The following is an 11285-nucleotide window of genomic DNA, read 5'->3' as shown; positions in this document are numbered from 1 at the left end:
TAGCCTGAATGACCGGCTGGATTCAACCGTCACGAAAATCATGCTCCTGTCTATACTAAATACACCCGGTCTTGTTCGCCATCGCTGGGCCGATCCTACGGGAGAATGCTAGGACTGCCGCCTTGGGTTCTGGCCCTGTCTACAATCCTGCAGGTTCGAGAACATACCACCTACGCCGTACATCTATCTCTAACAGGCTGGTACTATCGAATAGTTTGATGCGTTATTAATTAAAAATGGGTGGCGGCGCAAAACGCCTCTTGAGGTCCGGCTGTCCTTGCCCAACATCATTCTCCAGCATCTATCTCGTATTCACGCCGCATGTGAACTTAGACATGGGCTTAATTAATATATTGTGTTGATCATCTGGTGCCATTGGACCCTCATAGCATGATTATTCTTAGTATCTAACCAGTTCAAAGACCCCTTTACCTTAAAATCGCATTTAAAGGATGAGGTGACCTGGCTGATTTCCTGGCACAAACCTCTGATGAGGCAACCCGCGTCCATGTACTCCGTAGCACACGATCGATTCAAAATTCCGGTACGACAAGGCTGGTAGCCCTCGACCAAGTAAATCCCCGACAAGAGCTGATGCAGCGTCCGGTGTAACATCCTGCCGTCCTCATGAGTTTTAACTCGAGATAAGAGGCAGTTTTGTCGCTTGTCGCTTGTGGCTGTGAGGTTCCACGACTGGAAAGCGGCCATAAATCTGACTACCGCTTCTGCCCACCACTACCCATGGATACGAGCATCCTATACACCTAGGATGGTGCAAAGCATGACAGTTTACGGAGATACCACAATAACAGATAATCATTTGCACGGGTTACATAACCATTTTTCGTATCGTTCTAGGTAATATCTTCATCTAAGCTGTTCCGGTCTTGTTCTTCGCCTCCAGCTCGGCTACATTCATACAAAGGCCCTGCGCGGCCCAGCCCTCAAATCCCAGCTTATAGAGTGTCCGTTGCTCTTCTCGCGTCGGGGGACTTCGAGGCTTTCCGCGGCGAGTGCGAGACTCTTCGGTCTCAACCAAACTAACATTGCGTCCCTGAAGATCTATTCCACCCAAATCATCGTGGACCTCGTCTGTAAACTCGTACGTTCGATACTCTGTGTTCATCCAGCCAGTGCCTGGAGAGATTTATTTATTAGACGTGCCTTTGCCTTTGACAAACGGAGTGGAATATAGCAAGCTTCAACTTACCTGTACATCTACAGTTTTCCTCCCAATCCTCGGTTAAATAATGAAGAAGTCCCCCATGTGTGACGACGACAATCTCTTTCTCGGGTCTAGCCTTTAACCAACATCTCATATCGCGAGCACGCAGGGTGATGGCCTCGCGGGTTGGAGCATGTCTCCCACGCTGTTTGATGTTAGTCGAAAGAAGAGAAAAGAGTAAATACAGCAAAATTAGGGAGAATATTGAAATGACCCACTGACCTTGAGCTGCCAACCATCCGAAATCAAGCTCATGTCGGCAGGGACCTTCTCATCCCGAATCTCTGACTCAAGCGCGGCACGCTCACTTCCTACGTCGCAAGGAAAATCGGAGACCTCCTGCAAATCCGAATGTAAGAGCATTTCCATCTTCGGGTTTGCTTTGAACACGGGACCAAAGCTTTTCAATGCTGTGTACAGGGTCCGCCGGAAAGGAGATGACACCACGAGATCGACGTGCGAGTGGCGGGGAAAGTCTCTCTCTAGCTCGTGACATTGTTGGATGCCGTGCTCAGTGATAGTTGGATCCGGTATATGACTATGCTCGAGAGAGATATTGTGGGTGCCCTGCAGAGGGCCCGTGGCTTTCGATGAGTATTGCGCGTAGGAGACAAGCTGCGGGGATTCATGATGCTAAACGTACTTGAGCATGACGCACAAAATGAATTATTGGCGGCATAGCTATGTCAGATCTATATAGGTGACGGGTCGAGGTGCTGTATAGTCTTCCTCCCAAAAAACTGGAATTGACGACGCGAGTTGGGATCATTTCAGTCTGACTGTTTAGTGTCTGTCCGATCGCCGGGAAGATCTCACGGTGGGACCGGGTCTCGTTTAGGCACTCGGGACTTGGATGCTTTGTTGTGATCCTGTTCACGCCATCTGATTATGCAGCACTCGAGAAATCAGCCTGCCTGTGGATGCAGATACTGATTAACTACTCTCTCATTAACTCAAGTATAGTAGATTAATATATAGGTTGAATCCATTCCCACGAACATCCCTCGGTGCACCGGCTTACTCGATGCGGTTAGCCGCTGTCGATGTCACGTGCAGCTGCCCCAGGCATCATCGAGCGATCATTTCCGAGATGGCCGCCCGTGATATCGCATGACATCGAAGACGTCTACAAACCCTCCATGCCACCACTCGCCTGTGATATTTGAATCAAATGCCATAGACTTGCTATTCTCTCCATGGAGCTCTCACATGCGGAAACACCGTCGGTGCAGGGCCTTCTCCAGTCCGGTGACCCGTTTGTCCCATTTTCCGAGTTCTCGATTGAGACCTCCCGGGACCTACTAGGCGGAGATGCCTCTGACTGGGTCCAAAGCAGACTGAAAGAAGGCAAGCCCTTTGTAATCCGTGGATTCAGTCGTCTGGAGAGCTGGAATAGGTCTGTTTTCAACAACGAGAGCTTGGCTGCATTGTCGTCCTCGGAAGGTACGGATAATTGTGATTCTAGCATCAAAGTGGTGTGACTGACCTGGCTAACGACGCACTCGCTGCCATATGATAGCAATTCCAATTCGAAACTGTGAATCTACCCGAGATGTTAGAATGCGATTGCGGGATCTGTTGTCTCCGACAGGATATCGTACCAACATCAAAGAATCGTGGGTGGATAGGCCGAGTTGCTGTGGGAAGAATCGGCTCTGTTTGGCTAACCGACTTGCTAGACTATATGCAAAGGACCTTCACTGTCCATCTGAGTGGACCAGTGCATTGGAGGCCGTCTTGCCGTCGCCTCTAAGGCATCTAGGCTCGCTGGACTTGTTCCGAGTGCTGCCCAAAGAGATTGCCCCGGAAGTGTTGATGGCTTATGTCGGCACTCGAAAGTCGTTGTAAGTACAATGCGAGCTCTGCATGCAGTGCCATGTTCTACCTGCTAACCCGTAACTCAAACACCTAGCTCCGGATTTCACAGATGTTTCAGCGCAACAGTTGCCCTCAGTCTTCTAATTGAGTCCGAAGGTAAGTTGGACTAGCCCGGATAGGATTTTACCAGAGCATCTCAAGGGCGAACTGCCATCTCAGAGAGGTGAGGGACTGTGTTAGTGACCTTGGCTAACCTTTGTCACAGGACATGGGCCGGGAACGTTATGCTTCGGTACGGACACGAGCTCCCGGGCTCAATACGACGCATTCATGGAAGACCTCGGAAAGTCATCCCACACCGACTGGGCCAAGGTGTCCATTGAACAGCTAAAATTAGCCAATTTTCCCATATATATCACTAATCAGGAACCTGGGGATTTGGTGGTGTTTCCCTCGGCAACTTCCCACCAAATATGGAACATCAGTCCTATGGTCACGAAGGTAGTATGGAACATCATGCACGCTTCCTCGCTCGAGTCTTTCTTCGACTACGTGCAACCAGCGTATCAGATGCAGTGTCATACAGACACAGGACGAGTTCCTCTGATCCCATTTCATGCCCTGAATAGTGGACTTGAAGTGCCAGAGTCTCGACTTCTTCTGGACATCTTTCGGCGGCTGGTCGATGATGAAGACATGGGAAACAATCCGAATGTTTCTATCAAACTTGTGGATACACAAGGGGCCGTTGTGGAGTGTAACTTTTGCGGACTAACGATCTGGAATCGGCACCTCCATTGTGAACAGTGTGGCGATTTTGACCTTTGCCTGGCATGCTTCGTTTCCGGCCGCAGCTGTAAGCATACCGCTGACTATGCTTGGGCGGAACTGGTTCCAAGTCAGCGCTGTCAAGAGATCATCAAGAAATACCGAGAGACGTTGCAATACTATCCGCCGGATTCGAGAATACGGGAGTTCAGGTATGTTGCCAGGGCCGAAGAGCCCGGGGGGGAGGGGGCTGTTTAGTTCAGGCAGGCTTCTTATAATTCATTAGCTAACAAAACAAATAGGGAAAAGCCGTTGGGTATTCTCGCCCTCGCGGCGGCAGATGCACGGAAACAACCAATGGTAAGAGAATAATAGAATCAAGAGATCCCTCTATGCGACCACTCCTGAAAATGGCAATTAATTTTATCCAGGCGCGACTGTGTCACTTATGTCGGGATAATCACCCTGTGTGGAAGGGGACTCCGTGCTCTCAGTGTGATGCTTTTTTCTGCTTCCGCGGCCTTTACAGACATTTTGATGTTGATCTTCTCTCGTTTCTCCGACAGGACAAGGCGTGGACTTGCCCCAAATGCTTGCACGAATGCAATTGCCGATGTTGCCGTTATCCCCATCGGTACCAGAGCAAAGACAAACCGGTCCGGACGCGGGTCAAACCCGTTGACCCTCGAGGTCGGATTTATGGTTTTGTGGACAATGTTTTTGACCAAAGAAGAGGCAAAAAGGCAAGCTTACCCATGCACAGTGCCTCCTCCCAGGGCTCCATGACCCCTCGAGGGCAAAAACGGCCCCGAGAGTCTGGCGAGAACGAACATGTCAAACCAAACCCCCATAACGGCCATGTATACCTCCCTAGTATAAGGCCTGAGGCTTTTGATATCACTCCACCTCGTGGGACACCATCTTACCACCCCGGTCACAACGGATCCCTTGGATCCCTTGGGCCGAAGATGCAGCTGCGCATTAGCGACCTTGTCGAGGATCGAAACTCGCCCATCGAAGCTACCTCGACCCCTCGCAGCGGCATAGTGCATCATCCGCCGCCTAATGGGCCATCCCGCGACGGCAGTGGATCCCGGAATGATCACCGTCCCTCGGAATTCCGCTCCGTGGAGAATGGCGAAAGCATTGCCGCACTCGAAAGGAAACGCGACAGTCTCCGGCAGTATGCCAATGACCTCATCGAGCTAGATCTGGTGGATTCCCACGCAAAGGTCATGGACGCGATCTGTCAGTTGGACGGTGAAATCGAAAAGCGGAGGCGCGCAAAGGCGGAACTATTGTTCAGCAATCTGCACCGAGATTTCCCTGACCTGGCGGAGCTAGCGCGAGAGGAAGCGCGGCGACGGGGGATCTAGTTGAGCATCGAGTGTGTTGGAATCCGTGGATTGATTGACTCCGGTAGAGTGTAGCAAGTATACCTCAGTATACTTCGTAATGCGTAGAGCACCGAGGCTTGGCGGCGGACGGCCGAACCAGGGAAAACAGCGGAGGCCCGTCGATCTTCTCCCTCCACCATCCATCCATTCGCCTTCACCCCCTTCCTGGTCCATCCATTCAATCCGGCATTCCTCCACGCTGTAGACGTCAAGCATCGTCAGCGTTGGCTCTCCAAACCAATCTCGTCTCCTTTCCTGCTGCGCCGGTCGGTTCTCCATCGGTTGTCCCGCCCACCGACACTAGGGAACGCTAGGGAACGCTAACACCGTCATTCCCTCTCGCTCTCTCGCCGACTTCTTTCATCCCCTCCGCACCGCTACTACTCACTAGCTGGCTGGCTAACATTCCGCGGGGCCTTCGCAGAACCTGAACCATTCTTCGCTCCCACATCCACTCCTCGCTTCGCTTTATCTCCCGAAAGGCGCATCTCCCACGACTCTCGTTTCCTTTCCCCCCGCGGGCTGCAGCCGCCGTGGCTACGATCTTGCATCGAGTAGTTCCTAGTCTTGGGGATCGTCGGTAGCAATCTCAACACACTATCCTGACCGCCTCCACAACGCTTGACTACGCTCCTCTCCCCACGACCATTTTCACCCTCCTCGACGATCCCCCCCCCCCCCCCCCCCCTCCTTCGTCCGACTGCTCTCGCGTTTGTTTTGGGTCGTCATCACACAAGCGGACCTCCGTTCTATCCTTGCTGCTACGCGTCATGCCATGCTTCAAGGGTCTCGCCGTGAGTATACACACTCCGGATGGCCCGATTTCCGAGTATTCGATCCAACGCCAGTCCCGGGCCTCTCGCATAGCGTGCTTCATTCCCGTGCCACCTCCCAAACTCCCTGACTCCGCCACCGGCAAACCCGAACAATCGACCTTTGCCATTTCGATCACGCTCCTGAATCCCGGCCAAGATGTGCCCTACTCCTGCCCGAGGCCGACGCTCGATAACCCCACGCCCAAACCCAAGATTGTCGGAGGGCTGCCAGGCCAAACGGAAGAGCGGGGACAATACACCAGCATGGTTGCTCCGTACCAGGCGCTGACCAACTCGCCCAACGAGACGGTCGCCGCCTACATCTACTTCGACGGACGGCAAAAGGAGGAGGTGGCCACGCTCCTCCGACGGGGGGAGGAGACATGGGTCAACTCTCGATGGGTTAGCGTTCCCGACTCGGAGGGAGGTGGTCTGGCCGAGCGAGAATTCCTCTTCCGCGAAGTCGGACTGGAGAGGTGGCTCAAGGGGCTGGATCTGCAGGGCAAAGACGCGGCCGCCAAAATCGAGAGGCGACGACAGAAGATAGAGAAGCGCCGCTTGAAGCGACTGGCAGACCTGAACGGCGACCTAGAAATGGATTCCAAACGTGACAAGGGGATCATGCGGTATGGCAACGACGCCAAATCCCCGCTCGAGGACGTCTCCGACGAGGACATGTCCTTCTCCGATTCCGACGACGACCCGATTCCTGAGTCCGCGGGTCAGATTAAGGTCGCCTTGTTCCGTGTTTTGGCCTCCGGGGAGATCAAACGCGGGGAATACTCGCCGCAGTTCGACGCCCATGACGATGACGACGAAGGCCAAGGTGGACAGGGCAGTAACGGCGGGGCCGACGCGGACATTGATCATACTACGAGCTTTGCCAAACCCAAGTCGCTGGATCCAAAATCGATCAGCACGCAGACAGTGACGGGAATTGACCCCTCGGACAAGCCCTATGCCATTTTCACCTTCATGTATCGAGGCGAACGTGAGTTTTTACCCCCGCCTCCCACGCTCGAGCCGGATAGGCTTTGCTGACGCAAATTCTTCTGCAGGACAACTACAGAAAATGAAGATAATGAAGGACCCCAAAGCTCAGGAGACACCCGGTTCAACAAAACGCAGGTCTCTCCAGCCGGACTTTGCAAACCTCGGCCCGCTGAAGCCAGGGGGGACAGTCGGTTTCTTGAACTTCCGAGACAGCACCGAGAATAAAGGCGCAAAGGGCAAGAAAGGCGCTGGCGATGATGAGATGGACAGTGACGATGAAGACGACGATTCTATTCTCGGTAAAGCCGACGACGAAGAAGCCAAGGACCAGGACCGACCGCTGTCCCCTGACGACCTCAGGCGCCAGGGTGAACTTGCCGAAGGGGTTCGTCAGATTAAGGTATGCGAGGAACCGAGCCCGGTTGAATGTGCACTCTATCTCTAGAGGCCAAATGGCTAACCTCATGATCCAGTTGAAACGCCAGCACTCATCGGCGTCGCTCGGAGTCAATACCCCGAAGAGCGACGCAGCCAGCCCCCAGCCAGCTGGAGAAACACCATCCAACGTCTCGACCACGCCCCCAGCGGCTGCGGCAGCCCCAGCCCCGGGTGCGACCCTCGAGGCGCCTAAGCCTACGCCCAACACTTTGGAGGGCGGGTTCGTCGGCAGCCCGTTGAAGAAGCAGCGAGCCAGTGTCTCTCAAGCCGACGAGCACGCGATGCGCCGACGCATCGAGTCGGGGCTCTCTCAGCAGGTCAGCGGGGCTCTCGACAGTGCTGGAACCGAAAATCCGCCTGCCCCCGGCACCGATGCCAAAGCATTCGGAGAGAGTCTGCAGCCACCTCCCCCGACGAAGCAGCCGGACGAGGACGAGGAGCTGTGAACGAGCGCCCGTGGAATCCCCTCTTTTCTGGAAACCCATAAAACCCCTTCTTTTTGACGATTTTGACGGACTGGCGTATTTGGATCAGTCGACTTCTTATTTTTCTTTTTTTCTATGATTTTTTGGGGAAGGAATTTACTGGAACTGGCTCCGGTCGATATGCAGTGGTCGGCAAGATCTTTTGGAGGCATTTACTTAGAGATTTCCTTCTTTTCGAGCATTTTATTCTATCTATATCTCCAGTGTGTCCGGGGTCTCAGCGAGAGAATTAATTGGTATAGAATCAATGAAGTTACGCAAGTTGCCATCCGATCCACTTCGATTTCCAGCGTAGTTTCTTTTCTCCGCCAGACACCCCCCATGACTTACCATCCGCCTCTCGCTTTTCCCCCTCGTCAGCTTCGTTGCCACTTCGACTCAACCAGTATCAACCAGGCACGATCATAGCTTCCGCCATGCCACTAGCACGCTCGACCGATCCCCTGGTGTGGATCGACTGCGAGGTATGCCATCCTTCGTCTCCCCCTCGCGCGGTCTGCCATCCTCACAAGCCTCATGCTATCTTTTACTACTAGATGACCGGGCTGGACGCCGACAAGGACCAGATCCTGCAAATCTGCTGCTTTATCACCGATGCGGACCTGCAGCTCCTCGATTCTACGGGGTTTGAGACGGTGATTCACCACCCGAAGTCGACGATGGACCAGATGAATGCCTGGTGCGTCGACACCCACGGTCGCACCGGGCTCACGGCGGCCGTTCTGGCCTCGTCGGTGACGGCGGAATCGGCGGCGGCCGATCTCCTGGCATACATCCAGCGCTTTGTGCCCAGGCCCCGGACGGGTTTGCTGGCGGGCAACAGCGTCCATGCAGACAAGGCCTTCTTAGCGCGGGGCCCGTACGCGGCGGTCCTGGAGTGGCTGCACTATCGCATTGTGGACGTGAGCACCCTCAAGGAAGCGGCCCGACGATGGGGATCGGAGGACCTGCTGGCATCGGTGCCTCCGAAGCGAGAGGTGCATCTGGCGAAGGACGACATTTTGGAGAGCATCGAGGAGATGCGATTCTACCGGCAACGGCTGTTTGGTGGGGCAGGACTGCGTGGATGAGGGTTGGGTTGATGTGTCTCGGGGGAAGGCCTATGGAAATGCGATTAATTAGGGGACTTGGTGGATAATATGATATGATCTGATTCTGCATGGATGGACTGTCCTTCTGTAGGTTGACCAGGGAAGGACAGACTGACGCGCACATGACGAGCCCCGCCGTGTTTGTTGATTTCCCCCACTTCGTCTGCTTCGTCTTCATCTTCCTCTCCCTCTCCCTCCAGCCCTCCTTGCCTCTAGCCTGCATCCCAATTGTCGGTGAGCCGGACAGCTTGGGCCTCGTTATATAACATCCCTTGCAGCCCCCCTCCTCCTTCCTTTGCTTTCTCCCCTCCGTCGTTGCCAACAAATCACCCCCCTTCCCTTCTCTCTCCCTTCCCCCCCACTCGATCCACCATGTCTGTCCAGACCGTCTCGCTGCAGCCCTTTGCCGACCAGAAACCCGGAACGTACGTGTGCTTTTCCTGACCCTCCTGGAGATGTCTCCGATCAATGACTAACGGCTGGGTCCAGCTCCGGTTTGCGGAAAAAGGTCAAGGTCTTCCAGCAGCCCAACTACTCCGAGTCCTTCATCACCTCCATCCTCCTCTCCATCCCTGAAGGTGCCGACGGTGCTTTCCTGGTCATCGGTGGCGATGGCCGCTACTACAACCCCGAAGTCGTCCAGAAGATTGCCCAGATCAGTGCTGCCTACGGTGTCAAGAAGCTTCTGGTCGGCCAGAATGGCATTCTCAGCACCCCCGCCGCCAGCAACCTGATCCGTGTACGCAAGGCCACCGGTGGCATCTTGCTGACCGCCAGCCACAACCCCGGTGGTAAGTTCTGACGGCCCCTCTTTGCCCTTTGCAAGGTTCATGGTCACTAACTACCGTGGTTGCCGACGATCAGGTCCCAATGCCGACTTTGGCATCAAGTACAACCTGGCCAACGGTGCCCCTGCCCCCGAAACCGTCACCAACAAGATCTACGAAACCTCCAAGACCCTCTCCTCCTACAAAATCGCCGAGATCCCGCAGGTGGACATCTCGTCCATCGGCACCAAGACTTACGGCCCGTTGGAGGTCGAGGTGGTCCACTCGACCGCCGACTATGTCACCATGATGAAGCAGATCTTCGACTTCGATCTCATCCGTGAGTTCCTGAACACGCACCAGGACTTCAAGGTGCTGTTCGATGGCATGCACGGTGTTACCGGTCCCTACGGCGTTGACATCTTCGTCAAGGAGCTGGGTTTGCCCAGCAGCAGCACTATGAACTGCCAGCCGAGCCCCGACTTCGGCGGTGGTCACCCCGACCCCAACCTGGTGTATGCGCACGAGCTGGTTGAGGCCGTCGACAAGAACGGTATCCACTTCGGCGCCGCCAGTGACGGTGATGGCGATCGCAACATGATCTACGGCGCCAACACCTTCGTCTCCCCCGGAGACAGTCTGGCCATCATCGCCCACCACGCCAAGCTGATCCCTTACTTCCGCGACCAGGGCGTCTACGGCCTGGCCCGTTCTATGCCCACCTCGGGTGCCGTGGACCGCGTGGCCGAGGCCCAGGGCCTGCAGAGCTACGAGGTGCCCACGGGCTGGAAGTTCTTCTGCAACCTGTTCGACAACAAGAAGATCTCCATCTGCGGTGAGGAGAGCTTCGGCACGGGCAGCAACCACATCCGTGAGAAGGACGGCCTCTGGGCCATCGTGGCCTGGCTCAACGTCATTGCCGGCGTGGCCAAGCAGAAGGGCTCCGAGACGCCCAGCATCGCCTCCATCCAGAACGAGTTCTGGCAGACCTACGGCCGCACCTTCTTCACCCGCTACGACTACGAGAATGTCGACAGCGAGGGCGCCAACAAGGTGATCGCCACCCTGTCGGAGAAGCTGGCCGACCGCGACGCCTTCGTGGGCTCCAGCATCTCTGGCCGCCGCGTCACTGACATCGGCAACTTCGCCTACACCGACCTGGACGGCAGTGTGGCCAAGAACCAGGGACTGTACGCTACCTTCGACGACGGCAGCCGCATCGTTGTCCGCCTGTCGGGCACAGGCAGCAGCGGCGCCACCATCCGTCTATACATCGAGAAGTTCGAGAAGGATGCCAGCAAGTTCGGGCTTAGCGCGCAGGAATACCTGCAGGACAACGTGGCTCTGGCCCTGTCGCTGCTCAAGTTCAAGGAGTACATCGGACGGGACGAGCCGGACGTGCGGACTTAGAAGGATAAGGATGAAAAGCGAAGCAGAAAACGTCCAGTCCGTCCTTGTTAACGAGGTTACGTGAGCCATTCGTACAGT

The 11285-nt window shown here is 55.0% G+C and overlaps 5 protein-coding genes across 5 annotated transcripts; 4 read left to right on the top strand and 1 right to left on the bottom strand.

Moving 5' to 3' along the window:
* Window positions 1-830: 830 nt before the first annotated feature.
* P170DRAFT_434548 (histidine phosphatase family protein) lies at window positions 831-2126 on the bottom strand. Its single transcript, XM_024848739.1, has 4 exons — window positions 1869-2126; window positions 1448-1792; window positions 1211-1370; window positions 831-1137 (listed from the first exon to the last, which is right to left on the bottom strand). Exons 1-4 carry the CDS (start codon window positions 1992-1994, stop codon window positions 872-874), a joined length of 897 nt encoding a protein of 298 aa, XP_024708127.1. The 5' UTR covers window positions 1995-2126; the 3' UTR covers window positions 831-871.
* A 222-nt stretch (window positions 2127-2348) lies between these two features.
* P170DRAFT_507563 (uncharacterized protein) lies at window positions 2349-5214 on the top strand. The gene is made up of 7 exons (XM_024854496.1): window positions 2349-2668; window positions 2745-2841; window positions 2905-3069; window positions 3138-3199; window positions 3309-4023; window positions 4114-4171; window positions 4243-5214. The coding sequence occupies exons 1-7, from the start codon at window positions 2422-2424 to the stop codon at window positions 5185-5187; spliced, it is 2289 nt and encodes a 762-aa protein (XP_024708126.1). The 5' UTR covers window positions 2349-2421; the 3' UTR covers window positions 5188-5214.
* A 662-nt stretch (window positions 5215-5876) lies between these two features.
* P170DRAFT_378996 (uncharacterized protein) lies at window positions 5877-8206 on the top strand. The gene is made up of 3 exons (XM_024845471.1): window positions 5877-7014; window positions 7082-7416; window positions 7490-8206. Exons 1-3 carry the CDS (start codon window positions 5979-5981, stop codon window positions 7898-7900), a joined length of 1782 nt encoding a protein of 593 aa, XP_024708125.1. The 5' UTR covers window positions 5877-5978; the 3' UTR covers window positions 7901-8206.
* Window positions 8207-8263: 57 nt separating this feature from the next.
* P170DRAFT_434544 (oligoribonuclease) lies at window positions 8264-9113 on the top strand. Its single transcript, XM_024848738.1, has 2 exons — window positions 8264-8403; window positions 8476-9113. The coding sequence occupies exons 1-2, from the start codon at window positions 8356-8358 to the stop codon at window positions 9007-9009; spliced, it is 582 nt and encodes a 193-aa protein (XP_024708124.1). The 5' UTR covers window positions 8264-8355; the 3' UTR covers window positions 9010-9113.
* Window positions 9114-9402: 289 nt separating this feature from the next.
* On the top strand, window positions 9403-11207 carry pgmA (phosphoglucomutase PGM2; the record flags this gene model as incomplete). The annotated part of the gene is made up of 3 exons (XM_024843930.1): window positions 9403-9455; window positions 9520-9821; window positions 9895-11207. The coding sequence occupies 3 exons, from the start codon at window positions 9403-9405 to the stop codon at window positions 11205-11207; spliced, it is 1668 nt and encodes a 555-aa protein (XP_024708123.1).
* Window positions 11208-11285: the final 78 nt, after the last annotated feature.

Source organism: Aspergillus steynii, assembly GCF_002849105.1.
Source record: "Aspergillus steynii IBT 23096 chromosome Unknown P170scaffold_2, whole genome shotgun sequence".
Taxonomy (NCBI): Eukaryota; Fungi; Ascomycota; class Eurotiomycetes; order Eurotiales; family Aspergillaceae; genus Aspergillus; species Aspergillus steynii.
Note: the sequence above shows the minus strand (reverse complement) of the source record. Positions and strands in the feature narration are given on the sequence as shown.